This window comes from Copadichromis virginalis, linkage group LG6 (assembly GCF_057382275.1).
Source record: "Copadichromis virginalis isolate Kocher_CV1m ecotype Utaka linkage group LG6, C_Virginalis_male_GT1.1, whole genome shotgun sequence".
NCBI lineage: Eukaryota > Metazoa > Chordata > Actinopteri > Cichliformes > Cichlidae > Copadichromis > Copadichromis virginalis.
Window position 1 is genome coordinate 41,316,698 of NC_140623.1, and position 19,872 is coordinate 41,336,569.

A 19,872-nucleotide genomic window follows, 5' to 3' on the forward strand; every position below is an offset into this window, starting at 1 on the left:
CTGCGATTGCAATTATTTTAGGTGCTCATCCTGTGGTGTGTCTCACTGATCTGCACCACCTGTTTTAAAGGTGCTGTATGAATAAAGAGTGATTGACTGAAGATTTACAGTAAACATAACAGAAACGGGGAAACAAGACAAACAGGGAGGAACAGGCAGGGAAATGCCATGAGACTAAAATATGAGAGGATTCAAAAAATGGGAACCAGAACCTTAACCTTACAAAAATGAAAACTTGGCGTCAGTAGTGCTTTGATATTGAAGCCTCACACGAATAGATTCACAATGAAAACAAAACAGGAACCCCAAATCTAAAATAACAAAAGCCCACGATGATTACTCGCCACCTCCCTGCACCCATATGTCATTTGCTTGCTAATTAATTTAATTTGACTAAAAAAATTAAAAGTAAGTTCAAAATGTCAGTGTTCAGATGATCCTGGTCCGTTACTTCTTCCAAAACAAACACAGCTTGATTAATACTAGGAAACACGTTAACGGATTTTGCCCACACTACACCCAAGCTGGAAAATTGCATTTCACCACAAGGTCACAAGTTTGACACTGCTACTGAAATGACTGATAAATGACCAACAACTGGGTAAAACTGGATGAAGGTGATTCTCAGGTAACTTCTTTCCCCATTTTTGACAGTTGTTTGTGATCCTCTCAGGAAACCTGTGGCTCAGAAACAAATGGGTCACTTTGTGGAAACCCAAATGATGACAGACAAAACTGCAGCTGAACAATAAATACATGAGGACGAAGAGAAGAAACAGACATTTCAAACTCACATGCTAAATGTACTATACTGTACTAATTCTGGAATAATCACCAACAAATTACAATAAAATCAAAAACTTTAATTTAAAAAAGTAAACAAAACAGTCCAGTTGCTGATATTTCAAACCCCTTATCTTTGCTATAGTAGTATTCTAATTACTATGAAAAGTACAAAACATTCACAGCACAAAACACTGTTACCACTAAAAAGGCACAGATGCATTCTTTTGAATTGACTAACTGAAGACAGGCACGTGTACGCTCCACAGCCACTTTATTAGGTACAACTTGCTAGTACCAACTTAGCCCTCTTTTTCCTCCAGAGCAGAATTAATTTGTCATGGCACTGATTCAACAAGGTGCTGGAACCATTCCTAAGAAATTTTGGCCCACACTGACATGACAGCATCACACAGTCATTGCATATTTGTCAGCTGTTCCTCCATGTTATGAATCTCCCGTTGGAAGCAGCCATGAGAGGATGGGTACAATGCGATCATAAAGACCATGGTCAGCAACAGTAATTGGGTAGACTGTGGAGTTTAAACACCAGTCAGTTGGTACTAAGGGGCCCAACATGTGCCAAGCAGTATCCCCCACACCATCACGCCACCAGCAGCCTGACCTGCTGATACAAGGCAGGATGGAGTGATGCTTTCATGTTGTTTACAAATCTGATCCCGATATCTGAATGTGGCAGTAGAAATCCAGAGTCATTAGACCCGGTAACCTTTCCCCCCCTTGTCTTCTATTTTATAGTTTTGGGAAATTGCAGTTTCCTGATCTTAGCTGACTAAAGTGTCACCTCAGGTGGACACTTGCTTTTGTAGCTCATCTGCATGAAGGCTTGATCTGCTATGCTTTGAGAGGTGTTCTTGATTGCAATGAGTGGTTATTTGAGTAACTCTCGCCTTCCCATTAATTCAAAACAATCATCAAGGTAGTTTCTCCACGAGAAGTACCACTCACTGGATATTTTTTCCTGTCAGAGCATTATCTGTAAACCCTAGAGATGTTTGTGTGGGAATATCCCAGCAGATCAGCAGTTTCTGAGCTACTCAGACAGGCTAAACATGAAAAACAATTATTGTTTTTCGCATTTTGATTTCCTGCTGCTACGAAACTCCAGTCCTGTAGATGGCAGTAAAGGCGGGTTAGTAACACACCGGTCATACACTCAATAAGCAGTAGAAGAAGAGTAGCGCGGCGTATGAGAGGAACCCAAACAGCTCTCTGTGGTTGTTTGTCCAGGTCAGTAAAATCTGACAAAGCAATGACAGCCACCGCTGGTTGTGCATAAAGCTGCTTGAAGAGAGAAAATCACCGTACAGAGAAAACCGAGCGTCCGCCGGATGACGGAGCGTCCCCAGGTGAGGCTAGTTAGCTTTAGCCTGTTCTCGGTGTTTTTATTTAGCCTGTCAAACCTGCTCGCAGCCTGACGTGTCACCGCACTGACAATTAAATGAAGTTAGTGACACTTTAAAGACTCTAAAAGACCATCTGTGGGACTAAAATCATCTCAGAGAAAGCTCAGCGCTTCTGTCACGGTAACACGTTTATTTGTTTCGGCTAACGTGGGAAGTGAATGAGCTCCGTCCCTGTTTTTTTTTTTTTTTTTCACGCCGAGGCTTCGTAGATCGAGTAAAATAAGACAGAATTCACGTGTCACATTTAACGGGTTTAAACTGAAGATCAGCCGCGTCGTAAGCGTTCACTTAGCCGGGCCGTGTTTTGCTCGGTGGAGCCTCAGCTAATGTTTTTTGGTTCAGTATCTTTTGCGGTTATTCACACACGGCTTGGTGTTACAGCCAATCAGCTGCAGCAGAGTGAGACGAGGCTGGAGATAACTTCTGTTCTCTCCTTAATTATCAGCTGGTAAAACATGCTGGGTTTTGTGGTTCCGGTGTGTTGTGGTCCAGTTGGTTAAATTTGGAGTGCGCTCACAGTCTGAAGATGTGTTTGAACTGACTCAGCTGATGCTGTGTTTGAGTTACACGCTGAACAAGCACATTTTCAGAAACCTTTGAAATGAAGCTGCATTTTGGCTGTTAACCTTTCCTATTTGGGCACCTGGTATAGCAGAACATTCATTAATAAACGTGTGGATATCCAACCTGGGATTGGCAGTGTAATAACAGCAACAAAAGCACTGCTGAGTGAATTACAATGTTTTATTGATATTTAAAATCATTTAAAGTTTCCATCGGGTTATTTTGTTTTGCATAGTGTCATTTTTAGATTTTAGATCTGATTAATTTAGTCTAATCTGCCCTTCATGTTCGTCTGGTTATGCACCTCTGGACGGCTCCCAGTGCTGCTGTTAGGAAGTCACATCCTCATTAATGAATGAATAAATACATTTATTTATGTTCTGCAGAGTCACAGAACATTGCATTTTGTTTTCTTCCCAAATATAAAAGTATGTAAACCTGATTTCTGTACAAACCAGTATCCTACATAAATTTCCAGTTATGAATTTGCAGCAAAGTGTAGTTTTCACATTCTGCAAAAATGTTCCCGTGTTTGTAAGTAAAGTGAATTGAAACACAGCAGACTGTCTGACTGCACCGTCTTTGTTTCAGGATGGCAGGAGTGTTCGACATCGACTTGGAGACTGAGGACATCAGTGACACAGAGGTCTGCATTAAATGCTCATTATAGCCAAGCCAAATGAGAACAATGTGAAAAATGATCATGTTTTTATACGATAGTTTATTTATGTTGTGTAAATGTATTGTTAAGTTTTGATAAATGCTGTTTTTCTTTACTTTGTCTTCTGTAAATACTATAAACATACAAATTGTGAAATAATGACAAAATATGAAGTGCCACATGTAGGGTAAACAGGAAGTGACAGAAAATGATATACTTTTTGCATAAAATGTTGAAAGAAGATCACAGATTTGTAAAGCAGGTTTACCTTTTTTAATATATTCTGAAATTTAAATGACGAGATTAAAAGAAAGTACTATAACTAGGGGCTTTTATTTTGAAACTCCTGACACAATCATCCCAATAACTTTGTGTGAGTCACTGAAGGCTTTGTTTGGAAAGTAATGCATTCTTTTGAATTGACTAACTAGAGTTTTATTCTGAAAAACTAACCCTTTTATAGTAAACTGGGAGCATGGCTATTTCCTGTCCTTCTGCTTTGGGCTTTGTATGCTCTTATAGAAAGGGGACAACTCGATGGGTTGGCCATCTCATAGAATCTAACTCACCAGGTACCCAAAACTTCTGTTTGCACAGGGGAGCCAATCAGAAGACAGCCACTTTAAAAGGGGTGTTGCTAAAAAAGCTTTAAAGTTTTATTATTCCTTATTATTTTGCTGCTGTGTCACAGCTCTGAAGAATGTTGTGTGTTGTTGTTGTTGTTGGACCTTTTCACCATCTTGTGGTGCTACATGGCATTACATACCCGGCCCTATTTTAACTTCAGCTGATATCTCTCCAATACAATACACAGGCTTGTTTGACACAGCTGCTATTTTTCAGTTTTAGTTCGTCTTAGAAGGTGTGAAGTTTGGTCCAGAAGGCAGCAGGAGTCATCCATTTCAAAAGTCTATAATCTGAAATTCTTGACTATCAGCTCCTTTTATGCAGCCCTCATTTCGATTAAAAGTACCTTTGAAATATTGCAGCTCCATTTAACCCTGTTTGTCTTCTTTCTCCCTGTCTGTAGGATGATGTGTGTGACTTCACTGTCCCAGAACCAGAAAAGTAAGGCAGGTTTAACAGTGCATATAAAACATAAATAAATAATAACTGCTGATGCCAGTACCCATACTGGTTATTTTCTCCTCTGCCTAGTGCCCAGACGGAGGAGGTGGAGCTGACCAGTGAAAGTGTCAACAGGGACCGTGAGCGAGTCGGACCGGACTGCTTTGAGCTTCTTACTGTGCTGGGAAAAGGAGCTTATGGCAAAGTGTGTGTGTGTCTGTGTGCGCACATGTGACACTTCTTTAAGTAGCATGTTTCTTCAGCACAGACTTTTGGTTTTATGTATTCCTTCTTGATAACAGTAGATCAGAGTTTTACTGGTCCCTGTTACCTTTTATTACCTCTCTATACATTACTAGGTAGTCTAATCTGTGATCATACTCTTGGGGGAATTCCATCAACCAAATCTTCAAAATCTGCCTTGATTTTTCAGATTTGAATTTTAAAACGTCCCACCTGATGCAACCACAGTCATACAGCATCCTGCTGCTTTTCTTTCTCTGCAGGTTTTCCAAGTGAGGAAGGTTCAAGGGGCTCAGACAGGGAGAATTTTTGCCATGAAGGTCCTGAAAAAGGTACGTGGATGGATCCTGGATGCTGTTTCTCCTTCCTCGCATTGCACACTTTTCATTTTTTAGTTTGTCTCTGTCGTCATTATATCAAGCCCCCCTTCCACTCTTTGTCTCCTGCAGGCAAAGATAGTGTGCAACGCTAAAGACACGGCCCATACGCGAGCAGAGCGAGAGATCCTGGAGACGGTGAGGCACCCGTTCATCGTAGATCTGCTGTACGCCTTCCAGACTGGAGGAAAACTCTACCTCATCCTGGAGTGTCTGAGCGGTAAGCTGGAGGCAACATCCAGCTGTGGGGCAACACATCTTTACCCTGACTTACCCGTCAGGTCCTTTTGTCAAAGGCATTTTACGGATTGGAGACACGATATGCATGTAGAAATATTCTTAACCTGCACCCAAAATACATGTCAAACAAAATCTATGTGACTGAAAATCCAGCCTCTGATATTTGTTATCATACCACGCTGTTCTGACATTATGTGAACTCTGTCTCATCCATGTGTTCTGCTGTTTATCCTCAGGAGGAGAGTTGTTCATGCAGCTGGAGAAGGAAGGCATCTTCATGGAGGACACTGCCTGGTATGTGCGTTTTGTTAATGATGCTGAAAACGGTTCACTGTTTAAGTAATGTTTAATGAAAATGTTGTGTATGCTTAGCTTCTATCTTGGAGAGATCACTCTGGCCCTCGGTCACCTCCACTCTAACGGGATTATTTATCGGGACCTGAAACCTGAAAACATCATGCTCAATCACCAAGGTGAGAGCACAAGTTTGCCTGAGAATGCACAAAATGCAGAAAAATGTAGAAATGTGGGGCACAGATTTCTTGGAGCCGCTGTTAGTACAATAACTGCACAGCAGTCATATTATTATGCAGATAAATGCTTTAAAAATGCTCTAACAGCACAACTGTGATGCAGAGTTCAGGGACTCTAGCAAGCTCAGATGCACCTGTCAGTCTAAGAGTTATGTTTGACTGACAGGAGGAATTATTCAAGCTTTAACACTTCATAACAAAACTGCTGAAATTGTATTAAGTTGGAAACTCTCCATAGAGGGTCTCATTTCTTATAGCTGCCTGTAAACGTGTTTATTTCTCCTGCACAGTCTCATATTTTAACTAACTTGGTTTTAAAGCGTGCCTCAAGTGGACACTAGCGGTACTGCAGGCATCATTTTGAATGAAGGTGGAGAAAAGAGGCAAATGTCTTGAATTCTAAACAGGATGTAATTGTACCTCAGGGAGTCGTTTATGCCTCATCTGAGTGCTTCAGTTTGGTTTTCTATTTAAGGACACATCAAGCTGACTGACTTTGGGCTCTGCAAAGAATCGATTCACGATGGATCCGTCACACACACCTTCTGCGGCACCATCGAGTACATGTGGGTAACACACACACCTAAACGTTACAGACTCCGAGGCTTCGGCTTTATAACCCATCACAAAAACGTTCACTCCCTCACTTTGTGTTTGCCTGTTTTCTTGCAGGGCTCCAGAGATCCTGACCAGGTCGGGTCACAACAGAGCGGTGGACTGGTGGAGCCTCGGGGCGCTCATGTACGATATGATGACTGGATCGGTAAGCTGGAGCCTGGAGTGTTTTTTAGGCTGATTGGCTGCTGTAGGGCTAAGCTGGCTTTTCTCTGTACCTCCTCCGAAAGCTCGCCTCAAAAAGAGGAAGCTTGCTTCTCTTTTTATGAAGAAGTGGTTGCTGCAGCCTAACAGAATAAAAGACTGCCCCCTGTGGCTAGTATCTGCAATCATTTTTCTTTTTTTAGTTTAGGGCGATAGATGGTGGTTTGGAAAAAGAGCGGCAGGTCAAAGAAGAGCTTTTACTGATCATCCAGAGAGCCTCGAGGTTTTCATGCTCCTTCCTGCAGTTTCAGTTTGTTTCTGTGGAGCCTTCAGGCCGTTTCTTAAAGTTTTGCTTTACAAAGATGAAGGCTGAAATCTATTTCACAACATCGGATTTTCTAGTCAAGGTATTTTATTTAAGAGTGAAAGTAGTAAATCAAGTGTGTGCTCCAAACACCCTAAGGGAGAATATTTATTTCCTCAGCTCCACAATACTTCAGCTAAAATGGTTATTAAAAACAAAGTGGTGGTTGGACAGAGAATTTCTACAAGCGATGGATTCACGCCTCTGTCCACAAAACTTGGATTGCTGGAGCTACGTCTCAACTGCCTGTCAGCAGCAGCAGTATAAATATGATCAGAAGGTTCAAAGAACAGGCTTCCCAGATTCACAGTCATCTCCTCATATGTTTCAGTCAGCTTTCAGTGCAGCTGCAGGTTTTCAATCAATCATCAGAAGTCCTGCGATGACCTCTGCAGAGAGCAAAAATAAACTTGTTTCAGGTTCACCTGAATTTTGTGATAACGGCTGGCTCTCTGGATACGACCGAGCTGTTTTCAGTTGAACTGTCCACAGTTTCCGGGAGCGAGGAGGAGCGAGACCAGGAGTCTACTCGTGCTTTTGTTCCCTCGCATTCATGAGGTTGTGCACCATCAGTTGAGCCTGTGAGCACGTCCTGATGCATCAGCATTCAGAGGAAATGGCCTCAACCTTGCCATCTTGTGCCAGCACATGCAAATAACAACTCGTCACTTGAGCTCTTCCTCTGATTTGGCTCACCGTGACATCATCCACTTCCCAGAAAATGAAAATCAAGTTAAAGGATCTCTGTTTTAGCACAGCATGCACAATGTGGAGGCACAAGTGCAAGAACAGCACTTCCAGTAGAAGCTCTGAAAATAGCAGCCGAGCTGAAAACGGTCCAGAAGTGCGCGAGACGATGAGCCTGTACCTGATTTAAATTTGTCCTCAGCTTCTTGGAAGTCCGGTTATTAAGCAGTGACATCTTGATGGTGAGCATTTGGACTGTGACGAGACAGTCAGACATTTTTGTTCATCAAATGTTCAGAAGTAACAAAAAATGCAGGATCTCAGACTCCTTGTGTTTGCTGTTCAGATCAGTTGTGCTCCCCTAGTTTTCCTACAGAGGGCCGTACTGGTCCAGGAAAAAAATCCACCAGTATGTCAGAACAGCAACATGTAAACTTGAATTCCACATCAAACGAGGAAAAAGTCACAGGAGGCCAAACTGGTGGTGCAGGCTGACAGTTGCAGTGTTATTTCCCACCAGTGGGCTCCCCTGTTCTTCCTCAGTTTAGCCACCCTGCTGCATTTAGGGTCAGGCTGGGATGGAGTGACTTCTGTGCCCACAGAATCGATTAACAAGCAGTTTTAATGTCTTGTTAGTAACCGCTGACTGACTCCCGTACTCTGTTTTCAGCCTCCGTTCACGGCGGAAAACAGGAAGAAGACCATCGATAAGATCTTGAAGTGTAAACTCAACCTGCCGCCGTACCTGACAATCGATGCCAGAGACCTCGTCAAAAAGGTGCGTAGCACAAAGTGACATGAAACACGGTGCAGCTGTGCTTGTCCTTCTGTGCATTTTAAAGCTTAAATGTACTTTTTGAAGTTTTCTCCAGTGAACTAAGAGAAAACACATCAAACATCCAGGGTAGCAAACTCGTTTCTGTCCCTTCACAGTTTTTAAACTGGTATCTCATCAACTCCCAGTTGGTTACACAAATAAATCATGCTAAAGAAAAGCAAGGTTTTGGCTTTAGATTGTGCCACTTGGAGTGGGTTTCAAATGTTTTTCAGCCCAGTTATTTTTGCTTTTTTAAAATAATGCATCGTGGCTCCTGGTCTGGTTTGTACACATATGAGTAATTGCTGTTCGTGGATTCGGTGTCAGATCAATGATTCTTAAGAATTAGTCGGGGCTCGCCTCCTGCCAGCAGCCTCCCTCCTTCACGTCTGCCAAGAGAAGCTGGCTGTCCGTCTTCTCAGCGTGCGGTGGAGACTTTACTGCCCTTCCCAGTCACACATCTCAGTGTAGCGCTCTCCTTTCTGTGCCAAAATAAAATCAATGTAGGAAACAGTCCAGGGAACACTCGGTAAGCAGATGGTTTTAAACATGTCCAGATTTTTCTCTGGAACATTTAACTTTATATATATTTATCGTAAAAGTTTTGAGTCCAGGCCATTAGTCAAGTTCACCTTTAACTTTCACAAAACTTTGTTTTGTACGCAGCACCCGGATGTTTTGCTTGGGTTTTCTTCTGCACAGATACTTTCAGTGGACGTTTCTTCCACCGTTCTCCTTCATCTGGTCATCTGACACCTTAAAGCAACATAAAAACTTTGCAAAGGGACCAAATGAATGACTTTAGTTTCAGTGATTTTAGTCAAAAAACCTGCAAAAGCCAGATTTTTGTGGCTGGAAAAGTTTTGAAAAGTCATGCTAATTATCTGACAAATACTTTCAGTCACAAGTTGCTCAAAATCAGTTAATTTTACATTAAAGTTGTTTGTTCTTCACATAATAACTGCTAGCATTGAATGAAAATGTTTTCTTATAAGTGAACGTTGCTGTAGAGTCTTTGCCTTACATTACAAAGCTCCTTGAGGTAACTGCTGTTGTGATTTGGTGTTATATGAATGTAGAGGTTAGAAAGAGTAAAACCTGAAAACGTGTTTGAGTAATTATTTCAGGCTCAGGGTTTTAGACACACAGTTATCTCCCTGCATGGTGACACGCCCCACTCTTATCTGTTTTTCAGCTGTTGAAGAAAAACCCAGCCCAAAGACTTGGCTCCAGTAAAGCAGACTGTGCTGACATCCAGGTAACTAACTGTGATGCTTCCTGTGTGAGCTACAACACAGGAAACGCTCTGAAATACCTGCAGACTGTTCATCGTTTAGACTAAATCTGTACGGAAATCAATCTGATGTACAGTGTTTTCTCTGAATCAGACTGTGTGTGTGAATACATGTAAAGCAAAGATGTGCTGGTACAAGATGTGCAGGGAAAAATAAGTGTAGATTGAAATCAAAGACACTTGACGTGGGTCAAAAACGTAGAGGTCAAAATGATTCCATTTAAATGAGATGTGGTTTTAGATTAAGGGCCACACCTCTGATCACGGCTCATATGATGGGAATATTCCACACTGCTAAACCAAAGCAGACGCTTTAAAACAAAAGGGAGCTGAACTCGTGGCGTTCCCCCGAGAACACAAGAATCTAAGAACAGGTTCTTTTGTTCCTTTACAGAAACACGCCTTCTTTAAACACGTTAACTGGGACGAGCTGCTGCATAAGAGACTGGAGCCGCCGTATAAGCCACAGCTGGTAGGGCACTGTTTCTTATTCAAGTTAATCTATTCCTTTTATTTATTCAAAGCCAGAGGAGTTGATTCAGCAGTCTCTACTCCCTTTTTTCTTTAAATTAACTTCTCTTCCCATCTACCTCCTGCTGCGTGTTTCTCTTTGATGTTCCCAGACCGCTCGATGCCTTTGTCTTACCTTCACACCAACTTATACCTTTTATTAATTGGTCATTCTTTTCTCTCTGCGTATGTGCAGCAGTCGGATGAGGACGTGAGCCAGTTTGACACCAGGTTTACCAGACAGACGCCCGTGGACAGTCCGGATGATACTTCGCTCAGCCACAGCGCAGAGCTCGCCTTCGCTGTGAGATTATCCTCCTCATCAGACTTCTTTTCTGTCCGCTACATAATGAAGCCTCAGATAGTCAAAGGCTCTTCGCTCGTCTGCTGTTTTTAGGGTTTCACATACGTGGCTCCATCGGTCCTCGAGAGTCTAAAGGAAGGCTTCTCATTCGAACCCCGAGCGAGAAACGTACGCCGACACAACAGCAGCCCACGCACGCCCATCAGGTAACGCAAAGAAAGACACTTCTGTGAGTCTGTATTCAAGAGAAACGGTCCAAAAACTTTAGTTCATGGTCCTCACAGCTCAATCCCTAGTTGTGACTGAGCTCCAGAATATCTGCCTGGAAGCGTTTCAGTATGCGGTGCTGGGACTTCTTTCTAAAAGGACTTTGACTATAGCCAACATGTTTACTTATTTAATTTTTAAGCTGAAAGTTCTTCAGCCTGAGATGTTGAAAGTGAATTTCTTTAAGTTTTTTCATGTTAACTGAGTCTACAGTCACTACATGTACTCTGCAGGACTTTTATTTAAACTAGTCTGAGATATTTTTAGTTTTCCAAATGTGTCCATCACCACACCGGGAACAAAGACACATTTTTATGAAACATTTGGGTTGCATTATCGGATCCTTTGGTAGGCCAGCACTGGCCCCTGGGAACTTTTTAAACCAGGAAAGTAAGAGTCTTGAGAATAAACGTCTCTGTTGTCCTAGCCAAGATAGGCAGCTGTGAACTGACATGAGAGAAAGTGAAGTACAGTGCCACTGACACTGAAATTACAAGATTACAGGGTAAGAGTCGGACAGTGTGAGAGCTGCAGTCCAGCTCAGAAGAGTGCAAATCCTCCCACTGGGAAGAATTAGAGGAATGAATTCTTGCAAACTTTGGGAGATCATCCAAAATAAGCTTGTTTATCTTCCTGCTCATGTTTATAATAACTTGACCATTATTTTTTTTTCTTTCAGTCCTTTAAAATTTTCCCCCGCTGGGCCGTTCAAGTCCAGCCTCGACGGAGAGCCAGACCCTTTCTCTCCGATGTCTCCACCGACAGCGGCAGCTCCGGTGCCGAAGGAAAACGGAGCCGCCAGTCAGCCAATCAAAACCCCTGCGAGGAACAAGAAGCTGAAAGGACATCGGAGATGAGGAGGAGCTCCTCAAAGAACGAGCCTTGGTCAGATTAACATGTAGTTTAGTCGTGCTGAGGAACACGAGTTGGAGTGTTGTGGTTTTTCTTTAACTACGAGAAGCCAAAATCATCCATGGGAAGCCTTCAGTTTGCGTTTTTGTTTCATTTTTAACTTTCATCTCACCTCACATTTAAAATATATATATATTCGGATACAGTGCTGCTGCTACTGTCCAGCACTTTTATTTATTTCTCATTCTTTTCAAAGCTTTAGTTTACAGCCTCGGTATATCTGCAACTGTATTTCTGTCACGCTGTGCCACTAATCTCTGGGAAACAAAAGTCCCACTGGAAAGAGCTCAATAGCCACTAATTCTCCTCAACAAGGTCGGCTAAATGACTGATGGTAACAGAGTTTACCGTCTTGTATGACCGCCGGTGTGATCTCAGCAAAGGGAAGCTGGGATATAAAGTTTTGGGGGGTTTAATTAGGTAATCAGCTTTTAATTAGTTCATCAGAGTTTGGGCGAAGAGGTCGGCTATCACAGGCTGACGTTTTAATTAGCGGGCTGATGAACGATCACATGATCGAAGGTAGAAATTGACCTTCAGCCATCGTCGAGGCAGCAGGTTGGTAACTTCAGGCCAAAGCCGTAGGATTGGGGCGGGTCAGACATGAGATGATGTGTTTGTGAATGTCTCCGAGTCTTTCTGAGCAGCTTCATGTTCACTGCCAAAGGTGTTCACACACATACTGTCTTCGTATCTCACCGCAGTAGGGTGAAGTGCTTTATTTATTTGGTTTGCCGGGAAGGTCGTAACCAATCATCAGAAAATAAGAGCTTAGCAGTCAGTGCAATGTACAGTGGAAGCAGTGTGCTAAACATGGTGCTCTCAGACGACAAAAACCTTGTATAAAAATAATATTTTTGGGGTAACTGAACAAAATATTTTTACATATGAATTGTAATAAAAGGTGTTTTTGCCTGTCGTGCTCAGAAAAACAGTAATTCAGCACCGGAGGGGATCACACAAGTTACATGTTCATCTGATGTTACAGCTGTTTGATTTCCCTCTTTTCTTTGAAATAACGGGACATCAGGAAAATGACAAACCTGCGTGAGCATTAAAGCTACTTATTTTAAAGCTTTGTAAGTGTAAACACGCGCTGAGTCGATGTCCAAAGCTGGTGTTAGAGAGATCAGCTGAAGCTAAACAAAGGATGGGCTGTACCTTCATATAAGCCAGTCTGTACCACGAGTTGGTGAAGTGAGTCACCAGGGAAGTCATTAACATAACAAGCACAGATTAAATGCCGCCCCCGTGTTGGGAAACGTATAAAAAGTACCTTTAAGGAGCTCAGACAGCTCTTTAAAGCAGCCGAGCAGGAACTGCAAGCGCAAATATTTCAAACAAATTAGGAAAATAAATGGAGAGCTTTAAACTGGACCTACTCTGCTCTGTTATATCTATAAACTCTTAAAATGGTGAATTATTGTACCAAACATCATCTAAGTGTGAAAAAGTTTCACACAGTTCTTTCTACGCTTCATGTCACAGACACGGGATATACCTAATATGGTCATATTATAAAAGCCCCGCCCAGCTGGTGTTCAGACCAATTAGAATAAAGTCACCCTTAAAGGGGGAGGATGAACTCAGAGGCTGAACAAAGGCCCACAAAAAGATAAGGATTATTTTGAACTGTGAATCATGCAAAGCTACTCTGGTAGAGTCCAAGAATAAATAACTATGGAGCAGAATAAGTCCACTTTAAACTATCGTCCTACTCCAGTAAGGTATACAGGTGGACGCCTAACAGACTTGATGTATTTGTTTTCTGGATCGTTGATTCACTTTAACACTTCAGCCTGGTTTACCGCAGAGTCGAATGTATTTCACCAGCTGTAAATTTTCCTTTGCACCTTCTAAAAAGCTAAAGTGATCAGCGTTACATCAGCATATGCTTTTGAAAGTTATCATATGAATAAATGTAGATACCATGAAGTTATTGCTGTATTTCCAGCATCTTCACTAACCCAGTTTTCTATGTCAGTGCCATGCATGCTGAGTGGAGGATGAATACTAAAGATTTTCTACCTCCTCGTCTTCTCAAGCGCGTCTTAGCTGAGTGACAGTATCTGTTTTGTACAGACTTTTGTGATTATCAGAGGATGACTCTTACTGACTCTAATGTTTCGTTGTTTCTGCTCTAATCTCACCACGAGATTCACATTTGAGGTTTTGAGGTAAAATAACTTCCATCTCAGGATGAACTGCTCAGTGTTTGATAACTTTTTGATTCTGTATTGTGATGTGACCCACTGGTTAGCAAAGTCCTGCCTCACACTTTGCTGTTGCTATCTGAGAGAGTGGGGAGGGAGAGACTGAGGGCGGCTGTAGGCTCGTACGCTCCGTCGTCCTTCTGGACTCTGTGTGTTCACAAAAGTAGCGTCACGTTCTTTCAATGAATTTAAAACAAGCGCGTGTGGCCGTAAACTCATCGGCAAAGAGTTTGCAAAAGAGCTCGGGTGAGACAGACGTGGACTTTTACACAATCAGACGTCTTTCCACAGCCACAGTAGTCGCCCCCTACTGGACAATAAAAGGGATGCAGATTTAAGGCTTTACTTTTTGTACCCAAAAGGTACATCGATCTTTATATACAGTCTATGACTGAGTGCCACTATAGATAAATATATCCAGCACTTTGGCTTGTGCACTACTATCAGCCACGGTTCTGTTATTTTTGCAGCGATCAGGTAAGAATGCTGAGCACTGTTATCATGTTAGCACTACCTCAAAGCTGCTGCACTGAAAATTTGTGGTCTTATTAAAAAAAAAAGTAGCCCAGGGAAATTAACATGGAAGCACCACAACGTGCAGTTCCTCTAATGTCCACCAGAGGCTCCAGCAGTGAGTCAGTCCCCACAGACGCCCATGTTAAAATATCCGTTTACAGCCTGCAACAAAAACACGGTTTAGGTCTCCATGGCCAGTTTCCCCTTACAGAACAACTGTACACAAAGTGAATTTCACTTGTTTATATCACATTAAGGCCTAAAGTTTGCATTATTAGGGGTGTGGCCTCTTTGAAAAGAGCTGAAGCTGCTATCGCTAACTATCATCGCGTCAGCTAACTGGAGTTCCTGACTGGAACTCTTTGTGGTGTTGGTTCCTTTTGGCGCATTTTTGAATGCGTTTCTCTAACAAACACGACTCGCTGTGCAGTCGTACCAATCATGGTCCAGGAAGTCGGTGTTTCAGCTTTGGGGGAAATTCTTGTACTTTTTTAAGTCTGTCATTTGCATGAATTGGCAGATATCTGAATCCATCAGTTTATTGATGCACATTAAATAAAGTAGCTGTAGCTTGTCACTCCACTCTCTCATCCAGATGTGGTCACTTCTGGCTCCCAAAAAAAAATAAATGGTAGAGGCCATAGTGCGCCTGAAAAAAACTGAGCTGATGGAGTTAAATAATGATGGATTTCAAGCTTGTATGTTTTCTGTTTATTCATATGATTGAACTCTGTTATTATTATTATTTTTTAATTAATTAATTTTGTCAAAGGGAAGATTCCTGTGTTCACGCTCCTGTTCGCAGGAAACGAGCCCGGCAGTCCTCCTGCTCTCTCCTGCAGCCTTTCTTTCATTAACACTGGACACAGTCTGCATGCACAGCCTGTGCTACAGCTGAGGAACTCCTCACACTGCAGCTTGTTACTGCAGCAGCACGGTGATAAACGAACTCATGATAAAATTTGCATTTAGGCTGCAAAACCAATCTTTGCTTTCAGTTTTTGTGTATTTATTTACATAATGAATAATTACAGTGTGATACAGAGATATGTTGGTGTGAACAGGAGTCTGTGGAATTTGAAAATGTATATTCTGAAAAATTGAATTGAGGAAAACAGAATGGAGTGGATTATACCTTATTTTGTCATATTTGCTTATGTTTTTTCTTTCGGTCGTGTGTTCTTTCTTCAAACTGATGAATGTGTTCAAAATAAAATGAGTTGCGAGTTGTTCTTCTGAGATCTTAATGGACATTCAGCAGTTTTGTGGTTTCAGATATTCAGATTTATTCAGCGTATCGAGCACTAAAGCTAAGAGAAATGTTTTTACTCAAAGAGTGCTTAGCGCTTCCTTTTTCAACGACAAGCTTTAAAGAAATTCACATATTTGATCTCGACGGATCGATAACAAACAACTGGCAGCACCTGTTTCCTGTAAAGGCCGACAGCATACACCCTCGCCTCCTTGTTAGCACAAATATCTCTCGTGGCAGCAGCTCAAAGCATTTAGGCACGTAGACTTGATCGAGGTGACCTGCTGAAGTTTAACCTAAGCATGAGAAGGTGGTAAAAATGTGATCTAAGGGACTTTGAAAGATGGACAGACTGGTCCGAGTAGTCCCGCATAACCCACACAAAGAAAATATCCAGTAAGCAGCAGTTCTCTGAGAGAAAATGGCCCGTTGATGCCAGAGGTCAGAGGAGAATAGACGCACTGCTTTTAGAAAGGTAACAGTAACTCAGATGACCAAAGTGTGAACACAACACGTCAAACCTTGAAGGACTAAAGCAGCAGAAGGTTTCTGCTGTGCGTTTCAGACAGTAGGGTCAGAATTAGGTGTAAACAGCATGAAAACATGGATCCGGCCTGCCTTGTGTCAAATGTTCAGGATGCTGGTGGTGTGATGGTGTGGGGGACTTTTCTTGGCACACTTTGGGCCACTTAGTACCAACGGAGCCTTGTATAAACACCACAGGCTACCTGAGTGCTGTTGCTGGCCATATCCACCTTCTGATGACTGTTTCCAGACTAACAGTATGCCACAAATCACTCAAATGACTTCATGTTTTCAACTCTTTCTGTGTGTTTTTCTTTCTGTGGAGCATTTTGTAACTTCAGGGTCTCCACATCTGCCTCCATCTCTCCCTAGCATCTCTCTGCATGTCCGGCTTCACTACATCTGTTTTTTCTTCTCCGAGGTCTTGTCCACTATATCAACTGTCCTTCCTCTGCACAGGTCCAAACCATCGCAGCCTCTGTCTCCAGACCTGAGCCGTCTAATCTTGTCCATCCCGGTCACTCCCAGTGAAAATCTTAGCCCAGTTAGAAGTTTCCAAACCTCTAACTTTATTGTTATTGAGCCAAGTTTACCCACTTTTTAAAACCCCTTTCTCTGTTTTCTTGGCTACCAGCGTTTATTTCTGATCCTCTGTTATAAATATAAAACTGATGCACTTGGTTTCAGGGTAATTTTAACTTTAGATTGTGACTCCTGGTGTGGGTGTAAAATTGATTTAGTTGATTTTTTTACAGAAAATATCTGAAAATATCTCCTGCACTTATGAAGTCATAAAGCCTCAGAAATGTTGGTAAAAGTAATAAGCATAACATTTGAGCCACCCCTGGGGACTCTGTGGGCTTTTACTCTGAAAATATTCATAGTATGAAGATAAAATATTGCATGACTACATTAAATATAAAGAGGTTATTATACCAAATACTGAAAAGATGTAAAAATGGTGTGTGTGTCGGTCAGATGACGTGGGCACAATCAGAAGAAACATTTGTTCACAGAGTCGCTATCGTGTGGTAATTTAAAAGAAAGTTGGGACTAATTAAAGCAGCACGCCATCAGGAAGCATCATCAACAAAACAAGTGTGTTAGGAGTTAACACAGATAATTAAGGAAACAGGCTGTTATCCTGGACGGGTGCCTCTTTAACAAGATAGTCTGTACATTTAATTAGATGTTCAACTTTTTCTTTAATAGAGAACTTCTTTAACTGCCACTGCAGTGGGTTTTCACCGTGGCTCAGGGAAATGTCAGCACTTTGTTTACCTCTTGTTTGGTTTTGGCCCTCCGTATTAATTCAATTCAATTTTATTTATATAGCGCCAAATCACAACAAAAGTCGCCTCAAGGCGCTTCATAGATACAGTGAAAAACCCAACAATCATATGACCCCCTATGACCAGCACTTTGGCGACAGTGGGAAGGAAAAACTCCCTTTTAACAGGAAGAAACCTCCAGCAGAACCAGGCTCAGGGAGGGGCGGGGCCAACTGCTGTGATTGGTTGGGGTGAGAGAAGGAAGACAGGATAAAGACATGCTGTGGAAGAGAGACAGAGGTTAATAACAGATATGATTCATGCAGAGAGGTCTGTTAATACATAGTGAGTGAGAAAGGTGACTGGAAAGGAAAAACTCAAATGATCATGGGAATCCTCCGGCAGCCTACGTCTATTGCAGCATAACTAAGGGAGGATTCAGGGTCACCTGGTCCAGCCCTAACTATATGCTTTAGCAAAAAGGAAAGTTTGAAGCCTAATCTTGAAAGTAGAGATAGTGTCTGTCACCTGAATCCAAACTGGAAGCTGGTTCCACAGAAGAGGGGCCTGAAAACTGAAGGCTCTGCCTCCCATTCTACTTTTAAATACTCTAGGAACAACAAGTAGGCCTGCAGAGCGAGAGCGAAGTGCTCTAATAGGGTGATATGGTACTACAAGGTCATTAAGATAAGATGGGGCCTGATTATTTAAGACCTTGTATGTGAGGAGCAGGATTTTGAATTCAATTCTGGATTTAACAGGAAGCCAAAGCAGGAGAAATCTGCTCTCTTTCTAGTCCCTGTCAGGACTCTTGCTGCAGCATTTTGGATTAACTGAAGGCTTTTCAGCAAATTTTTGGACATCCTGATAATAATGTAATGAATTACACTATTAGTACATCTGTTTATTTGATACACTTCAAATACAAAGCAATTAAATCTTTTCCTAACATAATTAATTCAAGCACCAGCCATTTGTTCTATTTCCTTTTCAATAAGGCAGCTGAATTTGTGAGTCATTGTGATCTTTAGCGAGTAGTTATTGCCTCATTTAGCTCATTTTCAGCAGCTGCAGTCGGCGTGTGCAAAAAGGCAAAACAAAATAATCCAGTGAAAACCTCTCGTCATTGTCATCTGTGAGCTTTTGTCCCGTTCTTCCTCATGTTCAAAAACTGTACTCGGGACACCTTCATAGTGATCCTGTTACCTATCCAGGTGTCTCCATGGATGAGCTTCTCATTTTTTAGACACTAGCCTCCAAAAAGTATTCAGTCACTATTCTCAGCCTCTCTGTTTCTTTCACTGGCACTATTTATGTTCAGCAAGTCTTTAAGCTCAGTGTTGATGACCTGGCGATGTCCCAGAAACCAAATATCTGAGCAGTTCAGAAAAGAAGCGCTCTCAGCCCGACTGAGATAAGATAAGTACGTCTCCAACAGGTAGGGCAGTCATATATGACCGCTAGCCCAACTTCACTAACCCTTCAAACATGCTGCATCGTTCAGAGCTTTAGAAATCCTTCAGTCAGATTTGGTACTGTATGGTTTTCATCTGTTGATAGATGAACCTGCAAGCTAACCTCCTGCTAACTGGGCTAAACCTCATAAATTGTCTTTTTAATGGATGCTCGAATGTTAAACTTCAGCTACCCATCATTTTATTGGAAAGTTTTTAACCCTCAGTGTTTGATATTCTGAACCAAAGGAGCACCTGGACCTGGAAATGGCTAAAAATGTCACACCTAGCAAACAGCTGCAGGACAGTTCTTTTAAAAAGGGGGTTCTTCCTTCCCACAGTCACCAGGTGTTGCTCATAAGGGTTCCCTTTCAAATATTGTATGTCGCCTACATGATGTTCTTCCTGTCACAGCCTAAGAAAGGGTTTGACTTTCTGTATGTTTAATCATAGATCACCATGAAGTCATCTGGTGTCCTCCCTGTTCTGCTGCAGATTGTCTCCTCTGCTGCTTCAGGCATGTCCCCAAAGACAGATACCACCTTAATAAAGGCAAAAAACGATCACGTGACTGATGACTGTCTGGGTCATTTTCTGAAAAATCTTTCGGTGCCTCCTTGAAAATATTGGCTTATAATGCTGAAAACCATTTCCCTGGTTCCATTCTTTGTGTTTTTGGTCATGTTTTGATTTATATTTCAAACTAGTTCCCACTCAGCTGAAAAAAAATTGCAGTTATGGGGATGCTGTGGTTTTCCTCCAGGGCTGGTAGGATTGGATTGATGGGTCCTGGTCCTCCCACAACAGCTGTAACAGCGAGTCCCGAAACAA

General features: G+C 42.0%; 1 protein-coding gene across 2 annotated transcripts; it reads left to right on the forward strand.

Annotated features, from left to right (window-relative positions):
• Positions 1-1,964: 1,964 nt before the first annotated feature.
• On the forward strand, positions 1,965-11,850 carry LOC146708544 (ribosomal protein S6 kinase beta-2-like). 2 transcript variants are annotated; one of them, XM_085460485.1, is made up of 16 exons: positions 1,965-2,034; positions 3,366-3,420; positions 4,466-4,503; positions 4,594-4,708; positions 5,010-5,078; positions 5,196-5,343; positions 5,600-5,657; positions 5,736-5,836; positions 6,372-6,462; positions 6,569-6,659; positions 8,377-8,484; positions 9,719-9,781; positions 10,212-10,289; positions 10,524-10,631; positions 10,725-10,837; positions 11,578-11,850. In XM_085460485.1, exons 1-16 carry the CDS (start codon positions 1,994-1,996, stop codon positions 11,753-11,755), a joined length of 1,455 nt encoding a protein of 484 aa, XP_085316611.1. In that variant the 5' UTR covers positions 1,965-1,993; the 3' UTR covers positions 11,756-11,850. The 2 variants fall into 2 exon arrangements, with proteins under 2 accessions (XP_085316611.1, XP_085316612.1); XM_085460486.1 differs by having other exon boundaries at positions 1,967-2,153.
• Positions 11,851-19,872: the final 8,022 nt, after the last annotated feature.

What these genes read in the sequence shown, in the direction of transcription:
- LOC146708544 (XM_085460485.1), top strand. Translation starts at nt 1,994, where the DNA reads ATGAGAGGAACCCAAACAGCTCTCTGTGGTTGTTTGTCCAG. An exon ending in CATCATGCTCAATCACCAAG is followed by an intron (nt 5,837 to 6,371) that starts GTGAGAGCACAA and finishes TTTCTATTTAAG; the next exon opens with GACACATCAAGCTGACTGAC. An exon ending in CGCCGTATAAGCCACAGCTG is followed by an intron (nt 10,290 to 10,523) that starts GTAGGGCACTGT and finishes GCGTATGTGCAG; the next exon opens with CAGTCGGATGAGGACGTGAG.